The 13,428-nt window shown below is 36.1% G+C and overlaps 2 protein-coding genes across 9 annotated transcripts; both read left to right on the top strand.

Moving 5' to 3' along the window:
* The first annotated feature begins 5,866 nt into the window (after positions 1-5,866).
* LOC137817965 (uncharacterized) lies at positions 5,867-7,195 on the top strand. Its single transcript, XM_068621188.1, has 5 exons — positions 5,867-6,073; positions 6,188-6,328; positions 6,472-6,573; positions 6,665-6,775; positions 6,932-7,195. Exons 1-5 carry the CDS (start codon positions 5,867-5,869, stop codon positions 7,193-7,195), a joined length of 825 nt encoding a protein of 274 aa, XP_068477289.1.
* A 2,441-nt stretch (positions 7,196-9,636) lies between these two features.
* LOC137819668 (putative transcription factor bHLH086) lies at positions 9,637-13,428 on the top strand. Of its 8 annotated transcripts, none has more exons than XM_068623572.1 (5): positions 9,637-11,377; positions 12,173-12,394; positions 12,501-12,590; positions 12,890-12,968; positions 13,210-13,428. In XM_068623572.1, the coding sequence occupies exons 2-5, from the start codon at positions 12,296-12,298 to the stop codon at positions 13,218-13,220; spliced, it is 279 nt and encodes a 92-aa protein (XP_068479673.1). In that variant the 5' UTR covers positions 9,637-11,377; positions 12,173-12,295; the 3' UTR covers positions 13,221-13,428. The 8 variants fall into 8 exon arrangements, 3 of the variants coding, with proteins under 3 accessions (XP_068479673.1, XP_068479672.1, XP_068479674.1); XM_068623571.1 differs by having other exon boundaries at positions 9,644-11,377; positions 12,890-12,963; XR_011082369.1 differs by having other exon boundaries at positions 10,778-11,377; positions 12,897-12,963.

The following is a 13,428-nucleotide window of genomic DNA, read 5'->3' as shown; positions in this document are numbered from 1 at the left end:
AAACCCCACAAGCGTATATTGTGGCGGTTATAACCGCCAGTTTATACGAAAATAACCGTCACAAATATATACTTTTTTTTGTAGTGATTGAAAGAGATAATTTATTTTGAAAATTAATTGGATAATGAGAGAGTGTCTGTTGTATGAGAGAGAAATAAATTTAATAAGATATTTGAAATAAATGGAGCAACCGTTTGAATTAAAAGAGATAATTTATTTTGAAAATTAATTGCATAATGAGAGGGAGTGTCTGTTGTATGAGAGAGAAATAAATATTAGGAAATGTGAGTAGTGACCAAACGTGAACAATTTGATTACTACTTAGCGGTTACCACTTTCTTCAGTAGTTTTCACTGTCACCATTTACATCCACTTTCTTACGAAGGAGTAGTTTTCACCAGTTACATCCACTCCCTTATAAGGAGTAGTTGAGCGGTTACCACTTTCTTCCATTCCCTTATAAGGAGTAGTTTTCACCAATTGCATCCAAAGAAAAAAAATGCTCATAAATTTTGACACATTTTGAACTCTCTTCCTTCACGCTCCATGTTCTTCTCCTACTCTCACCCATCTTAGTCCCTCTTCAATCACCACTGTACAACAACAACCTCCATTGCTTCCTCCTTCTCGCACTTCCCAAAGCGTTCGAAGCAGAGACGTGTCTCATTGTTATAGGATTTGAACATTTTTGTTTCTATTGCTTTCTTAATTTTTTTTATATTTTTGTATGAATCCTAAGTCAGCTTTACGGGCAAAGTTTTTATGTCTACTGATGCTTTGATCTATTAGATATTACATAAGTTGGAAGTTTGGTAATTTGTATTTAGTTTATTATTTTATTTTTTTCAACTTCTTTGCCATGAAAGATGTGGATTCAATTGATATGGTGATAGATTCTACAACTTCCAACATACAATCATTTGCATTATGTTTTGACATTGTTTGCTGGTCCATTTTTTTTAAACCTTCATTTTAATCTTGATAACTTTACAAAGTTCAAGATTACATCCAAGTTAAATCAAAATTTAATATTCACAAACAATAAAATGAAAATATAAAAAAATTAACATAAAATCTTAATAAAACTATTATCAATGGTGCATTTAGATAATTTACATATCTTCTCATATAATTTAATATTTATTAAAATTATATGAATATATAAATAGTAAACATGAAAAATGCGGATACACAGCCCGCTAGTTTTGATAATATGCTTTAGGTCTTTCAATTGAATCTATTTTTATTTTTTTAAATTGTTATTCACAAATATTAATTTAAAAATATTATTGACAATTATTATATATGCTATCACAATTATAATTAATAATTAATGTCAGAAATAAACTGTAGCAGATAGGACTCGAACCCAAGTTTTTTGGAGTGAACTAAGCTTTAATCATTACATCAGACAAATTTTATTGTCATGTTATGATTATTATTATATTTATTAGTATGATTATCAATATTAATATAATTATTCTGGGGTCTGGGGCAACTAAGAATGTAAACAAGTGTTTTAAAAGTGTGTATGTTGTTATGTGTGATGTATTTTTAGTCTTAATAATATGATATTGTCTTAGCTAAAGACTAGGAAAGGTTACTCATTTGTGCAGGTTGGCAAGGATTGGAAGGAAGGGATCGTAAAGTAAAACAGATGAAGTAACTTAACAATCAAATTTATCAATTGCACTAGAGGATGATGTGTGCGACAATGGTTGGAGATGAGCCAACATGGGTGGATGATGGAGTGTTGGGTTGCATTACTAATATCATTTTTTATTTTATTGTATTTCTAAGGTTGGACTGCATGGCTAACATAATCTGTATGCTATTTATGTTGTTTTTCTTTTTTGGTGATATGTACAGGGCCATTAGTGAAGCCAGTTAAATCATTCCCAACCAAAACAGCTTCCTCTCTCCACTGTTAAACTAATTTCTGTGGCAAGGACTGGTCTCTTGTAAATAGGTGGTAGTTTGGGGAAGGACGTGGAATTGAGAAGGATGCATATCTTATTACAGCAACAGTAGTTGAGAAAAAGTGATACTTTAACAAGGACCACTTAGATCATAAGGAGATACTGAAAGTTAATCAAAAACATAGTAGATAGGCTACAGAGAGTCGGTACTTTCTTTTTATTAGCAATGAATAAATGAATTAAGTGAGATACTTCAGAGGTGTCCCAACCCTTATACAAGACTCATCTCTTCAAAGTTAAAAGGCAAAACAAAACAAGCACAAAGGCATAGATCTTTGACACTTGCTTTAACAAAACCAACAGTGCCTTAAACTACAAAAGCTCATAGGAAACACATTGCAGCAAGCTGTTTCTACAAGGAATGAGCCAAAAAAAACACAAACCCAGCAGCTGATACAAGCTACTCCAGATCTGCATAATCACAGATTATACAGAAAAGGTACAACGAACTTCTCATTGCGAGGATGTAGAGAGAGAGAGCGAAGATGGTAGACATGTCTTTCTTTTTTACTAATTTTCCAAATAAGTTTCAAGAGAAGGACCTATGGAAGGTTTTTCAGCATTGGGGAAGGGTTTTAGACGTCTTCATCTCTAGAAAGTTAAACGGCAAAAAACAAAGGTTTTGATTCGTTAGATTTCATGGAGTAAGGGATGAATACGTATTGTAAAGGCAACTTGATTCCATTTGGATTGATACATGGAAACTGCAAGCAAAACTACCAAAAGGTAGAAGGCAAGAGAAACCTTTACGTAATCCACATAGTCAGACACACTCTCGGAATTTTCAGAGTCAGAATACCCAACAACGCTCTTATGCTCAAGCTATTAGGGGAGGAAAGGAGGATTTCGATCAGAAGCGAGATGAAGAATTTTTGCCAAATATTAGGGTTAATGCAGAAACATCTTTTTGGCTTGAAAGATTTTATATCGGGAAATTGTTGAAGGCAACGGATGCGCAAGTAGTTGGGTGGGGGAAACCCTAATTTTTTAGCCCAATGCTGACATGGACTCACAACTAGGGTTTGTCAGACAAGGAGGAGCGGCGGACTGGATGGGAGGCAGCGGCGAAACTTGTGATGGTGACGATGGAACTGATGCAGCCACTCCTGAGTCGCCGAAGTGGCTTGCGACGTTGGTATCGAGAGCCTAGACGTCGATGGAGCCGACGAGATTCTCCATGCATTGACGGCGATGGATATCGTCGCTGGTTTTGTGGGTTCCAATGTTTGTTCTACCTCGAAGTCACCGGAGATGGACAACGAGAGACAATGATTATCGGCGGCGGTGGATGATAACGTCGGAACTGGGAAGGCTACTAGCGAGGGAGTGACTGGTACCAACGGAGGAGGGATTGCGGTGACCGGCGATGGTGCGACTGACTTTAGTGCAACGACCGGGGAAGACGTGGAGGCGTCTGCAGGGGCAGGGCAACGAGGGACGGCGGCTGACGCTGTTGTGCATGTTCATACCAGTATGAGGCGCGGTGATGGAGAGAAGGTGAGCGGTGGCGGCAGGGGAAATGCAGGCTGAGGGAGAACAAGGTGGATTTGATGACGAAAACAAAGGATTTTTGGGGTGTGAGGCAAGTAGAGACTCAGTTAGCATGGTGGAGAGGACGGGGTTAGTATGGAGTAGAGAAAATAATGGAGCTACGAAGATGTCCACTCCTAAGGGCACGGTAAGGGAGACAAAATCATTTTTTGCAAGTCACCTAGTGGGGAGGATGATGGCTAGATTTGGTGGAAGAGTGGATGATTTGCCTAAATCAAGAGACGTAAGTTCACCGAGGTTTGAAAGGTTAGCTAAGTCAGACTCTCTAAATGGCTTAAGATCAGAAATCATTATCTCAGACAACGATGTAAGAAAATACAGTAGAATGCTTTGGTTAAAAGATGAGCAGGGCGAAGCTAGGAGGAGGTGGAAAGCTGGTAAGGAGATGGGTTTCACTCTGTTAAGTGAAGAAGAGGTGGTATTAAATAGGCTCAGCAGTGTGGAGAATCGGGATTGCAGGAATTTGGAGATGGAGATTAATGTTTCTGATGATGAGTCTAATTAGTTTAAACATAAGGGTGTTAGGAGGAAATATAAAAAGAACATACGCAAGAGAATTGATTAGAAAAGAGGAGGTTGGAATGGTCTGTATACAGGAAACAAAGTGCTCAGTGCTCAGAAAGGAAAGTTGTTTTTATCTGTAGGGTTCAAATGAAGTCGATTGGGTAGAGAACGGGGTAGTAAATAACGCAGGTGGAATCATTACTATGTGGAAAAGGAGTTTTAATATGACAAGTTTTTTAAATGGAAAAGGTTTCCCTATCATCGAAGGAGTTTGGAAACCAGGAGACGGGATACATATTATGATAGCAAATGTGTACAGTTCCGATACGTTGAAAGAAAGGAAGGAGGTTTGGGAAGAGTAACGAAAAATTAGGGAGATTCGACAAAACAAGGTATGGTGTGTTGTCGGGGATTTTAATTCAATCAGAAGGAAAGAGGAGAGAAAAAGTGTCATCTCATCATCAAATTATAGTAGAGAGATAAGGGGATTTAATGATTTTATTGATAACATGCAATTACTGGATATTCCAATGGTCAGTAGAAAGTTTACTTTGTACAAGCCAAATGATACGGTCAAGAGCAAAATAGACATAATTCTTGTCTCTAAGGAATGGTTGGATGTTTGGCCAAATAGTAAACAGCTTGCTCTCAGCAGAAAGGTCTCTAATCATGGCGTGTTAGTCCTAAAAGTTTCATCAGTGGATTGGAGGCCTAAACCTTTCAGAAGTTTGGATGTATGGCAAAAGGATAGCAGGTTTCTGGATTTTGTTCGTAGTAAATGGCAGACCTATGAGGTGTTCAGTGGAGGGAATGGTTGTTCTAAAAGAAAAATTGAAAAAGCTAAAGATAGATTTGAAGAAGTGGAATAGAGAGGTATTCAGGAATGTCAATCAGGAAGGGGAATCCATACAAAAGAAGATTGAAGAGTTGGACGCAAGAGATGATGAAAGTGAGTTAGATGAGCTGGGGAGGCAAGATAGGAGATTTTTGTTGGCGGAACAAAGTCGGAACCTATTTAGACAAGAAGCGGTCATGCACCAAAAAGCAAGACAAAAGTGGTTAAAACAAAGCAATTTAAATACTAAATTTTTTCACTCCTTAGTGAAGTGGAGGAGAATGAGAAACGGGATCAACGGGGTAGAAGTAAATGAGCAGTAGTGTGAGGATAAGGAGGTGGTTAAGTCTACAATTGAGGAGTTTTTCAAAGCTAGATTTGCTAGAGAGTCAAAACCCCTGGTTAGGTTGGACAATGTTCGATTCAATACTATATCTGATGAAGACAATGAATTGTTGGTAGGAGCAATCTCTGAAGAGGAAGTCAAGAATGTTGTCTGGAGCTGTGATAGTTCAAAGAGTCCTGGTCCAGATGGTTTTTATTTTAGCTTCATTAAATTTTGTGGGATTGTCTTAAGGAGGATGTGTGGTGTTGGCGATTAATGACTTTATGGTCAATGGAAGGTGGCCCAGGGGGACTAATGCATCATTTATCTGTTTGATACCTAAGAACGATAATCTGCAGCAGCTTAGCGATTATAGACCTATCTCATTGGTAGGGTGTGTGTATAAGATCGTTTTGAAGATTTTGTCAATCAGATTGAAAAAAGTGATTAGTAAAGTAATAGATATCAGGAAATCCGCTTTTCTTGAAGGAAAAGGGATTTTGGATAGCATTTTGGTTGCCAATGAAATAATAGAAGAGATGAAGAGGAAGAAAAAAAAGTTGTGTGTGTTTCAAGGTGGATTATCAGAAGGCGTACGAATGTGTGAGGTGGGATTTCATCTACTATATGTTAGGCAGGCTTGGCTCTTGTGAAAAGTGGAAATCCTAGATAATGGCTTGTTTGGAATCAGCTTCGATATCAGTTCTAGTTAATGGGAGTCCTACTAAGGAATTCATTTCGAAAAAGGGGTTGAGACAAGGCGACCCTTTAGCTCCGTTCTTGTTCCTAATAGTGGTCGAAAGTCTTGCAGGGGTGTTTAGGATTGTAGTTGAGAAAGAATTGATCGAAGGCTTAAAGATAGGAAAAAAGTCAGTTAAGGTAAATATGCTACAATACGTTGATGATACTTTGTTTTTTTGTAAGGGAAATATCAAAAGTGTTTTTAACATTAAGGTCATGTTGAGTTGTTTTGAATTGGTTTTTGGTCTCAAGGTGAATTTCCTCAAGAGTAGGATTGGTGGGGTTGGGGTGAAACAGACGAAAATTCTGAGTTTCATGTCTGTATTAAATTGTGAAATTATGAGAACTCCTTTTATGTATTTGGGGTTGCCTATAGGGGATGCCATAAGAGGGGTGAATTTTGGGACGAGGTGGTCAACAGAGTAAAAAGCAGACTAGGTAGATGGAAGGGTAGATACATATCGATGGTAGGGAGAATTTGTTTGATTAAGTCTGTTTTATCGTCTATACCTTTGTTCTACCTTTCTCTTTTCAAGATTCCGTCTAAAGTGTTAAAGAAGATTATGAGTTTACAGAGGAATTTTCTGTGGGGTTGGGGGGCAGATGGGAGGAAGATTGCATGGGTTGCTTGGGATAAGGTTTGTAATTCCAAGGATGCAGGCGGGCTAGGCATTATTAACATTAGACGTTTTAATCTTGCTTTATTGGGAAAATGGATTTGGCATTAAGAGAGGGTTATGGGGGGAAGTAATCGAATCCAAGTACGGTGGATGGAGAGGCCTGAAGGAACTTCAGAATGATAACAACAAAGTTTCTTTATGGTGGAGAGATATGATGAAGGTATGGAGTTCAGAGGAGTGAGGAAGGAAGTTTGAAGATCTTGTTAATTGGGAGGTTGAAAATGGGAAAGACGTGTTGTTTTGGTTAGATAATTGGGTAACATCTAGAGATTTGAAAAGTAGATTCCCAAGATTATTCTCTTTGTCTGTACTTAAGGAAGCAAACATTTGTGAATATGGATCAAGGATTAACGGAATCTGGGAGTGGAATTTAAGGTGGAGAAGGGGTTTGTTCGCTTGGGAGGAGGATCAAGTAAGCCAGCTCTTAGAGACGATTTCTAATAGGAGGATAGAGTCAGAGATAGGGGATAAATGGGTATGGAAGGATAGAGAGACAACAGGGTTTTCAGTCAAGTATGCTTACGCTTTATTAGTGGGAGAAGGAGGAGAGGAAGATTCGAGATTTTACAATTCTTTCTAGCGGATAAAAGTGTTGCCTTCAGCTCATGTCACAACTTGGAGGGTGATTGAAAACAGGGTAGCCACAAAGGTAAATCTGGAGAGACGATGGATTCAAATTGAGAATATAAATCTGGAGAGACCAGGGATTCAGATTGCGAATAATATTTGCAGCTTATGCAGGCTATCAGAGGAGTCGACAAATCATCTTTTCTTCGGTTGCAAGGTTGTTACTGGTTAGGATTGAATTCAATTGATCTTATTGTTCTTAGGTCACATTTTGAACATTTCAAGTTTTTGGATGCACCTAACTCAGTTAATCTTATTATGGGTAATATTTGCATAGCTTTGGTCAGAGAGATTTGGAGACACAGGAAAAATTGTTTGTTTAAAGGAGGAGTGGTTGATCATACCGAAGTATTTTCTCTGGCACAGATCAAGGTTTGGTCCTGGATCAATTCAAAGATACCATTAGTGAGTTTCTCGTTCTCTGAATGGTGTTTAGAATCTCTAGTATGTATGTACTCGATTTAATAATGGTACAGTATTTTGTCTTTTATTCAATTTTAGTGTTGGGAAAGGAAGTAGAGGATTAATTTGTGGGTTTTAGATAAGAAGGGGGAAAGAATTTTTATCTTTTATTCTCTGTATGAGGGTTGGACCATTCCTTAAGTGGGTCAATTTATCTTAATTGCTTATTGCCGATAAAAAAAACAGATTATACAGCAGAAGCTAGTGGTTGCCATGGTACCTGTGGCTCCAGCGACTCTTTTAACCTTCATAAAAAAAGCTTTGAGCCTGCAGAAGAATATATATATATATATATATATATATATATATATATATATATAAAATACAACTCAGAGAGTAGAGGGAAAGTTATGACTTAAATGAGAAGAATTCCTGAACCACTAACAAAGAGATCACAAGGAGAAGTTTGCACTAATCAAAACACACTCAAATTCACGAAGAGGAAAAAGAGAAGGTTGGTTTTCTATCAAGCATATTGGCTGGAATTGAAAGAGAATATAGTGTTGTTTTTTATTTTGGCATTGCTCTGAGTTAATTGTCAAGGGTCATATCCTTTAGTAGCATAGGCAATGTCTAATGCTCATATGGGGAGTTTTGCCTAACAACCACTACAAAAAAATGTGTAAAAAGTGGCGGTTTTAATATGGCGGTTATTAATAACTGCCACAAATTTCAGTATAATACGTCATTTCATTAACCGTCATAATTATCTTTCAAATTATGTCATTTTTAACTGTCATAATTTTCTTTCTGAAAACTTGTTTTATTCCTTTATTCCTATATTCACATTTTTAACTTGATTTAAAATAATTTTTTTTTTAAAGTTAAGAAAATAATTTTTTTTTTAATTTCATTTTGAAAATCAGAGTGAACCCTAACTCTAATGCTTTCACTCTCGTCCTTCTCTCTGCCTCACACTCACATGAACCCTAGCGCTCGCTGCCTCACACGAACCCTAACGCTCGCTGCCTCACACGAACCCTAACGCTCGCTGCCTCACACAAACCCTAGCGATGTCTGCCTCACATGAACCCTAGTGCTCGCTGCTTCCACACGAACCTAGCGCTCTCTGCCTCACACGAACCTTAGCGTTCGCTGCTTCCACACGAACCTAGCGCTCTCTGCCTCACACGAACCCTTACGATGTCTGCCTCACATGAACCCTAACGCTCTCTGCCTCCATACGAACCCTAGCGCTCTCTACCTCACAAAACCCTACTCTCTCTGCCTCTACACGGAACCAATTTGAAGGTAATTAAATGCTCGCGCGTTCTCTTATCAATGCCCGACTTTGTTTGATGTTTAGGATTTGTCATGTGATTCTATTTGTGTATTTCATTATGTGTTTCATCTTTTTACTAGGTAGCTAAAAAGTTATCACAGAGGCGGTAGGGGAGAAAGAGTTTCCTGACTCGAGTTCTGATTTTCGAGCAATTAAAGCAAGTTATCACAAAGGCAGGTGAGAGAATTCTAAAACTCATTTTGAGTTCTAAGAAAATGCAATATCTCTTTCAAATGCAAAATTAGAGCAGCCTAAAATTCCAAGGTATAATTCTCTGCTGGTAATTTGAGTGAATGAACAGAAAAGATAGTTGAAAGCTGAATTGAAAAACATATTGAACAGACAAAGTTTCTGTTAAAACCCCATTAAGTCGATTGCTAAAAGAATAAGTAACGCGAAACATTTGGCTTCCCCAAGTGGCTATCATCATCAAATCATATTTTTTTCCGTAGTTCTTGAATGAATCATTAATATAGAGATAAGATGATGTAATATCTTGTAGATTTTTATTTTCAAAAAATAAAATGCAGTTTGATAGTATTAACAAACCTGGAATTCTGCTGGATGGAAGTGGTGCAAATCCTGACCAAAGCTTACATATCTTTTGATGGTGGATGGTATGTTCGTGATTGAAAACTTGAGTAGGTAATGCATTGACTACACAAATTTTTCCTGTCCTTAATTGTTGTTAGCCTGATTAAGAGCTGGTTACTATTGAGAATACTGGTTGATATCAAGATGCTCTTCATTAATTTCCCTTTTCTCTTGACCATGTATGTCCATGATGTATTTGTTTATCTATGTATATTTTAGCCGAAAAGAGGGATAATCCATTGTCTGTACAACAAACAACACATTTTAGTTCTTATGGACATAATTGGGTAAGGTTGTCTTGTTGAATAATGCATATATACCGATGCTTGGTTTATTCCAATCCTTGAGCTATTTTAGATCGAGTTGCGATAGTTATGTGTATTGATAGTTGCATATTGTATAGGAACTACCAAGTGTGATGAATGAGTGAGAAAGAGAGAAAGCCTATTGACAGAACAATACTGTAGGACAATATTTACATCAATTCAAGCCATTTTGTCTTGTAAGTTATCGATCAAGATTCAGGGAGATAACTGTTTCAATAGCTAAGGCGTACGTTGTCACAGTTTCAATTGTTAAGCCAGTTGGGTTGTTATTGTGTGAATAGGCAGTGACTACCAAGGCCTACTTTAATACTAACTTGAGATTATTGACTTTTAGAAATAAGGCTTGAGTGTATATTTTGACTCAACAATTTGTATATGCAGAAAAAAGGTCTGAATAGATGTGCACAGGACGGGAGAAAATTCCACTACCTATGTCACCCTATGGTGGATCCAAAATCCTGGACCAGCAGGACCGAACAAAAAAATTAATCACTCTTATATAGGTTGCAACTGCCCACCGTAAAATGTATCAAAACCCGCTTTTTATGACACTTATTAGTTAGATTCAACAAAAGTGAACTTTATGAAAACATACTGATAATACTTTCATATACCTACCTACTAGTATGTTTCCTGAATGTTGTTATTCAGCATGAAGTTTATTATCAAACAAGAGAGTGTATGTGCTCTGCATAGTTTTTAAATAAAGTTAAAAGAAGAGCTGGGAGAAAAAAGTTAGCTCCAATGTACTGTCCAACCAATAGGTGGTGTCGGGTGGACAATTTTTATATTACAATAGATAGCACAATACAAAGAAAGTATTTGTTATAATAGTATAATAAAAAAATAGGATAGTAAAATGAAATTTATAAATGCTTTTGGTAAAAGAAGATAATACCTTCGAAAATATAGGAGTGTATTCAGTTTTCCCATACCGACAGAAAGTTAAGTATACTGAATATGAAAATTAGGATGGGGCATGGGAATTTAACGCAGTGACTACACTAGGTTTGTGGTGGTGAATAAAGCTTAATTGACTCTCGGGATTTGGCTTGTGTTTGTTGTTAAAGCATGAATTGTGTCTTGTACGAATATAGATATATCTAATGCCATTCACATACTAAAAAATTAGTAAGTAACTAGTACTAGCACAATCTAATAACATTACTAAAAGACTCATAAAACTGTAAGAATAATAATTATATTTTAAAATGAAGTTATTTTTTAATTTTGTTGGGGTTTCTTTTTTCATTACTTTCTGTCTTCACTTGGGAATAAAGTGAATGGGGGTGCTTATTGCACCTAGATAGGGCACTTGACCATTTGATTAAGAAGGCAGTTTCAATTAGGAAGCATCTGGAGAGGAATAGAAAGGACAAGGACTCCAAGTTTAGGTTGATTCTCGTGGAGCGCAGAATCCACCGTCTTGCTCGTTATTACAAGAAGACTAGCTCCTACCTATTTGGAAGTAGTAAGTGTCTTCAAACCCCTCACCTATTTGTTGCACTGATCACCATTTTGATTAATGATTGCTTTGATTTGAATTGATCTGCTAGTATATGTTTGCAGCAATTAATTATTAAAACACTGTCTGAAGATTATTAAAAATGCGTTCTCTTATGTTTTTCTAGTTCATTCACACTCTCTGTTCTCTTTCCTTTCTCTCTCTTTCTGGCACACACATTCTCTCTTAATACATTCGCATAACAACCTTAGATAGAATCAAGAAGGTTCTCCATGGCAACAAGCTTACCGACGAAGAAGTCCAAACACTAGCCAAAAAAGATACAACATGACAACAATTTCTTACTCTTTGTCAGATTTATAACTTAGATCAAATCTGCTAGTGTTTTTTCCCTTTTCTCTATTTCTTTGATCTGCTTTAAAACTTTATAACCTTAGGAATTTTTGTGAATTGAAGTAAACTAATTGAGGAAAGTGTTAGAATTTGTGTAGGGCTACAATGTAGTTGGTAATAGAGATGGTAACATTTGGTAGGAAAATAGGTAGTGGTAATTGATTAGATTCTCATGGGCATGTGTGATTGTGACACCTTCCCATATCATGATGATGTAGAGTAACCGTATGAGTGGGAAAAAGAAGCAGAGTAACAGTACTTATGGTAGTTTGTCATTTCTTCCAGATTCTATGGATTATAATGTACATTTGAATATTCTTACCCTACTCTTTTAATACAAGCTATCAATATAGTGTGTAAGGTGATTATTGTATTTTATGCACTAATCTGAATCATTTTGTGAATCAGGACTTCTTTGGATTAATTAGGAGTCATAACAAGGACAAGAATTGCTCTTGTGGCAGCATCCATAAGAAGTACATTAAATTAATTAGAATGGAAGAATGATTTTGGTGTTTATAGGGAGAGACCATGCAAGCTGCCAATGCCAAGAAGCCATGCACAACTACAAGTAAAGCAACAAAACCAAAGTCAAGCCCACTCAAGGATCCTCAAAATGTTGCTGCCAAGGTTTGCTTAATTACTTCAAACCTAAGTTAAATTATGTATGTCGCATATATGTTCCATGTTTTGATTGCAAATTAAGAAAACTTAAATATAAGCTCAATGCTGATAGAATGTTTGTACGAGTGTATCACAGAACAGAAGAGAGAGAATAAGTGAGCGGCTTAAGACACTCCAAGAACTGGTCCCTAACGGCTCCAAGGTAGATTTTTCAAACTAGTTTGAAATGCTGTATTCTTTTGCATTTCCTTTGCAACAATATCTAGGATTATGATTTAATTCCATTGATGGATTATTATTGTTATGATGAATGACAGTTAATGAACATAAAATTTCTCTATTACTATTATAATACTAACAATAATTAATATTTATTTTTAATTTTAATTCCAATTCTTTGCTATATTTTAAAGTATTTTTGAAAGATTATTTTTTAAAGTGACTAATTTATCCTTTAAATTTTTTTTTATTTGTTTCAATTTATTCCTTATAACAAATTAGTTTGCAGGTCCACTGGCCTTTGAAAACGAGGAATACAATGGGAGCTTACCTAATTTGAAATTGAAACGACAAAGGTTGAGTATGCATACATGTCTAGACCCTTACCTGTTACCTGAATTAGATATATTAATATATAACACTAATTTCATTTGCTATGTAGTTATTCCATCTACAACTTTCTTTGTTGCAAGCTTCACTTTCCTCCTATTTTAAATAATTAATTTGTCACATGTTATTTTTTCTTTCTCTCTTTTCTAAAATAATTCATTTATTTTTTAAAATTTGAAAATTAACTCTAAACATATTTTAATTAATTCCAGGCACCGGATGATGGAAGTCGTACTTCATCACTGAACCAGAATATTATTGGATCAAGTGGAGGCAACAAGACAAATTAGAATTAGGACTATGACATTAGTTGTAATATATTCAAATAAAATTTACATTTTGACAATTTAATTTAATTGTTTTTTGGATTAGTTTGACATTATAAACTTTGTTATCTTAATGAATGAATAAAATCATTTCTTATTATTATA

The sequence above is a fragment of the Phaseolus vulgaris genome, chromosome 10 (genome assembly GCF_000499845.2).
Source record: "Phaseolus vulgaris cultivar G19833 chromosome 10, P. vulgaris v2.0, whole genome shotgun sequence".
NCBI classification, from domain to species: Eukaryota; Viridiplantae; Streptophyta; class Magnoliopsida; order Fabales; family Fabaceae; genus Phaseolus; species Phaseolus vulgaris.
The sequence above is the reverse complement of the archived record's forward strand: the minus strand, read 5'-3'. Positions and strand labels throughout refer to the sequence as shown.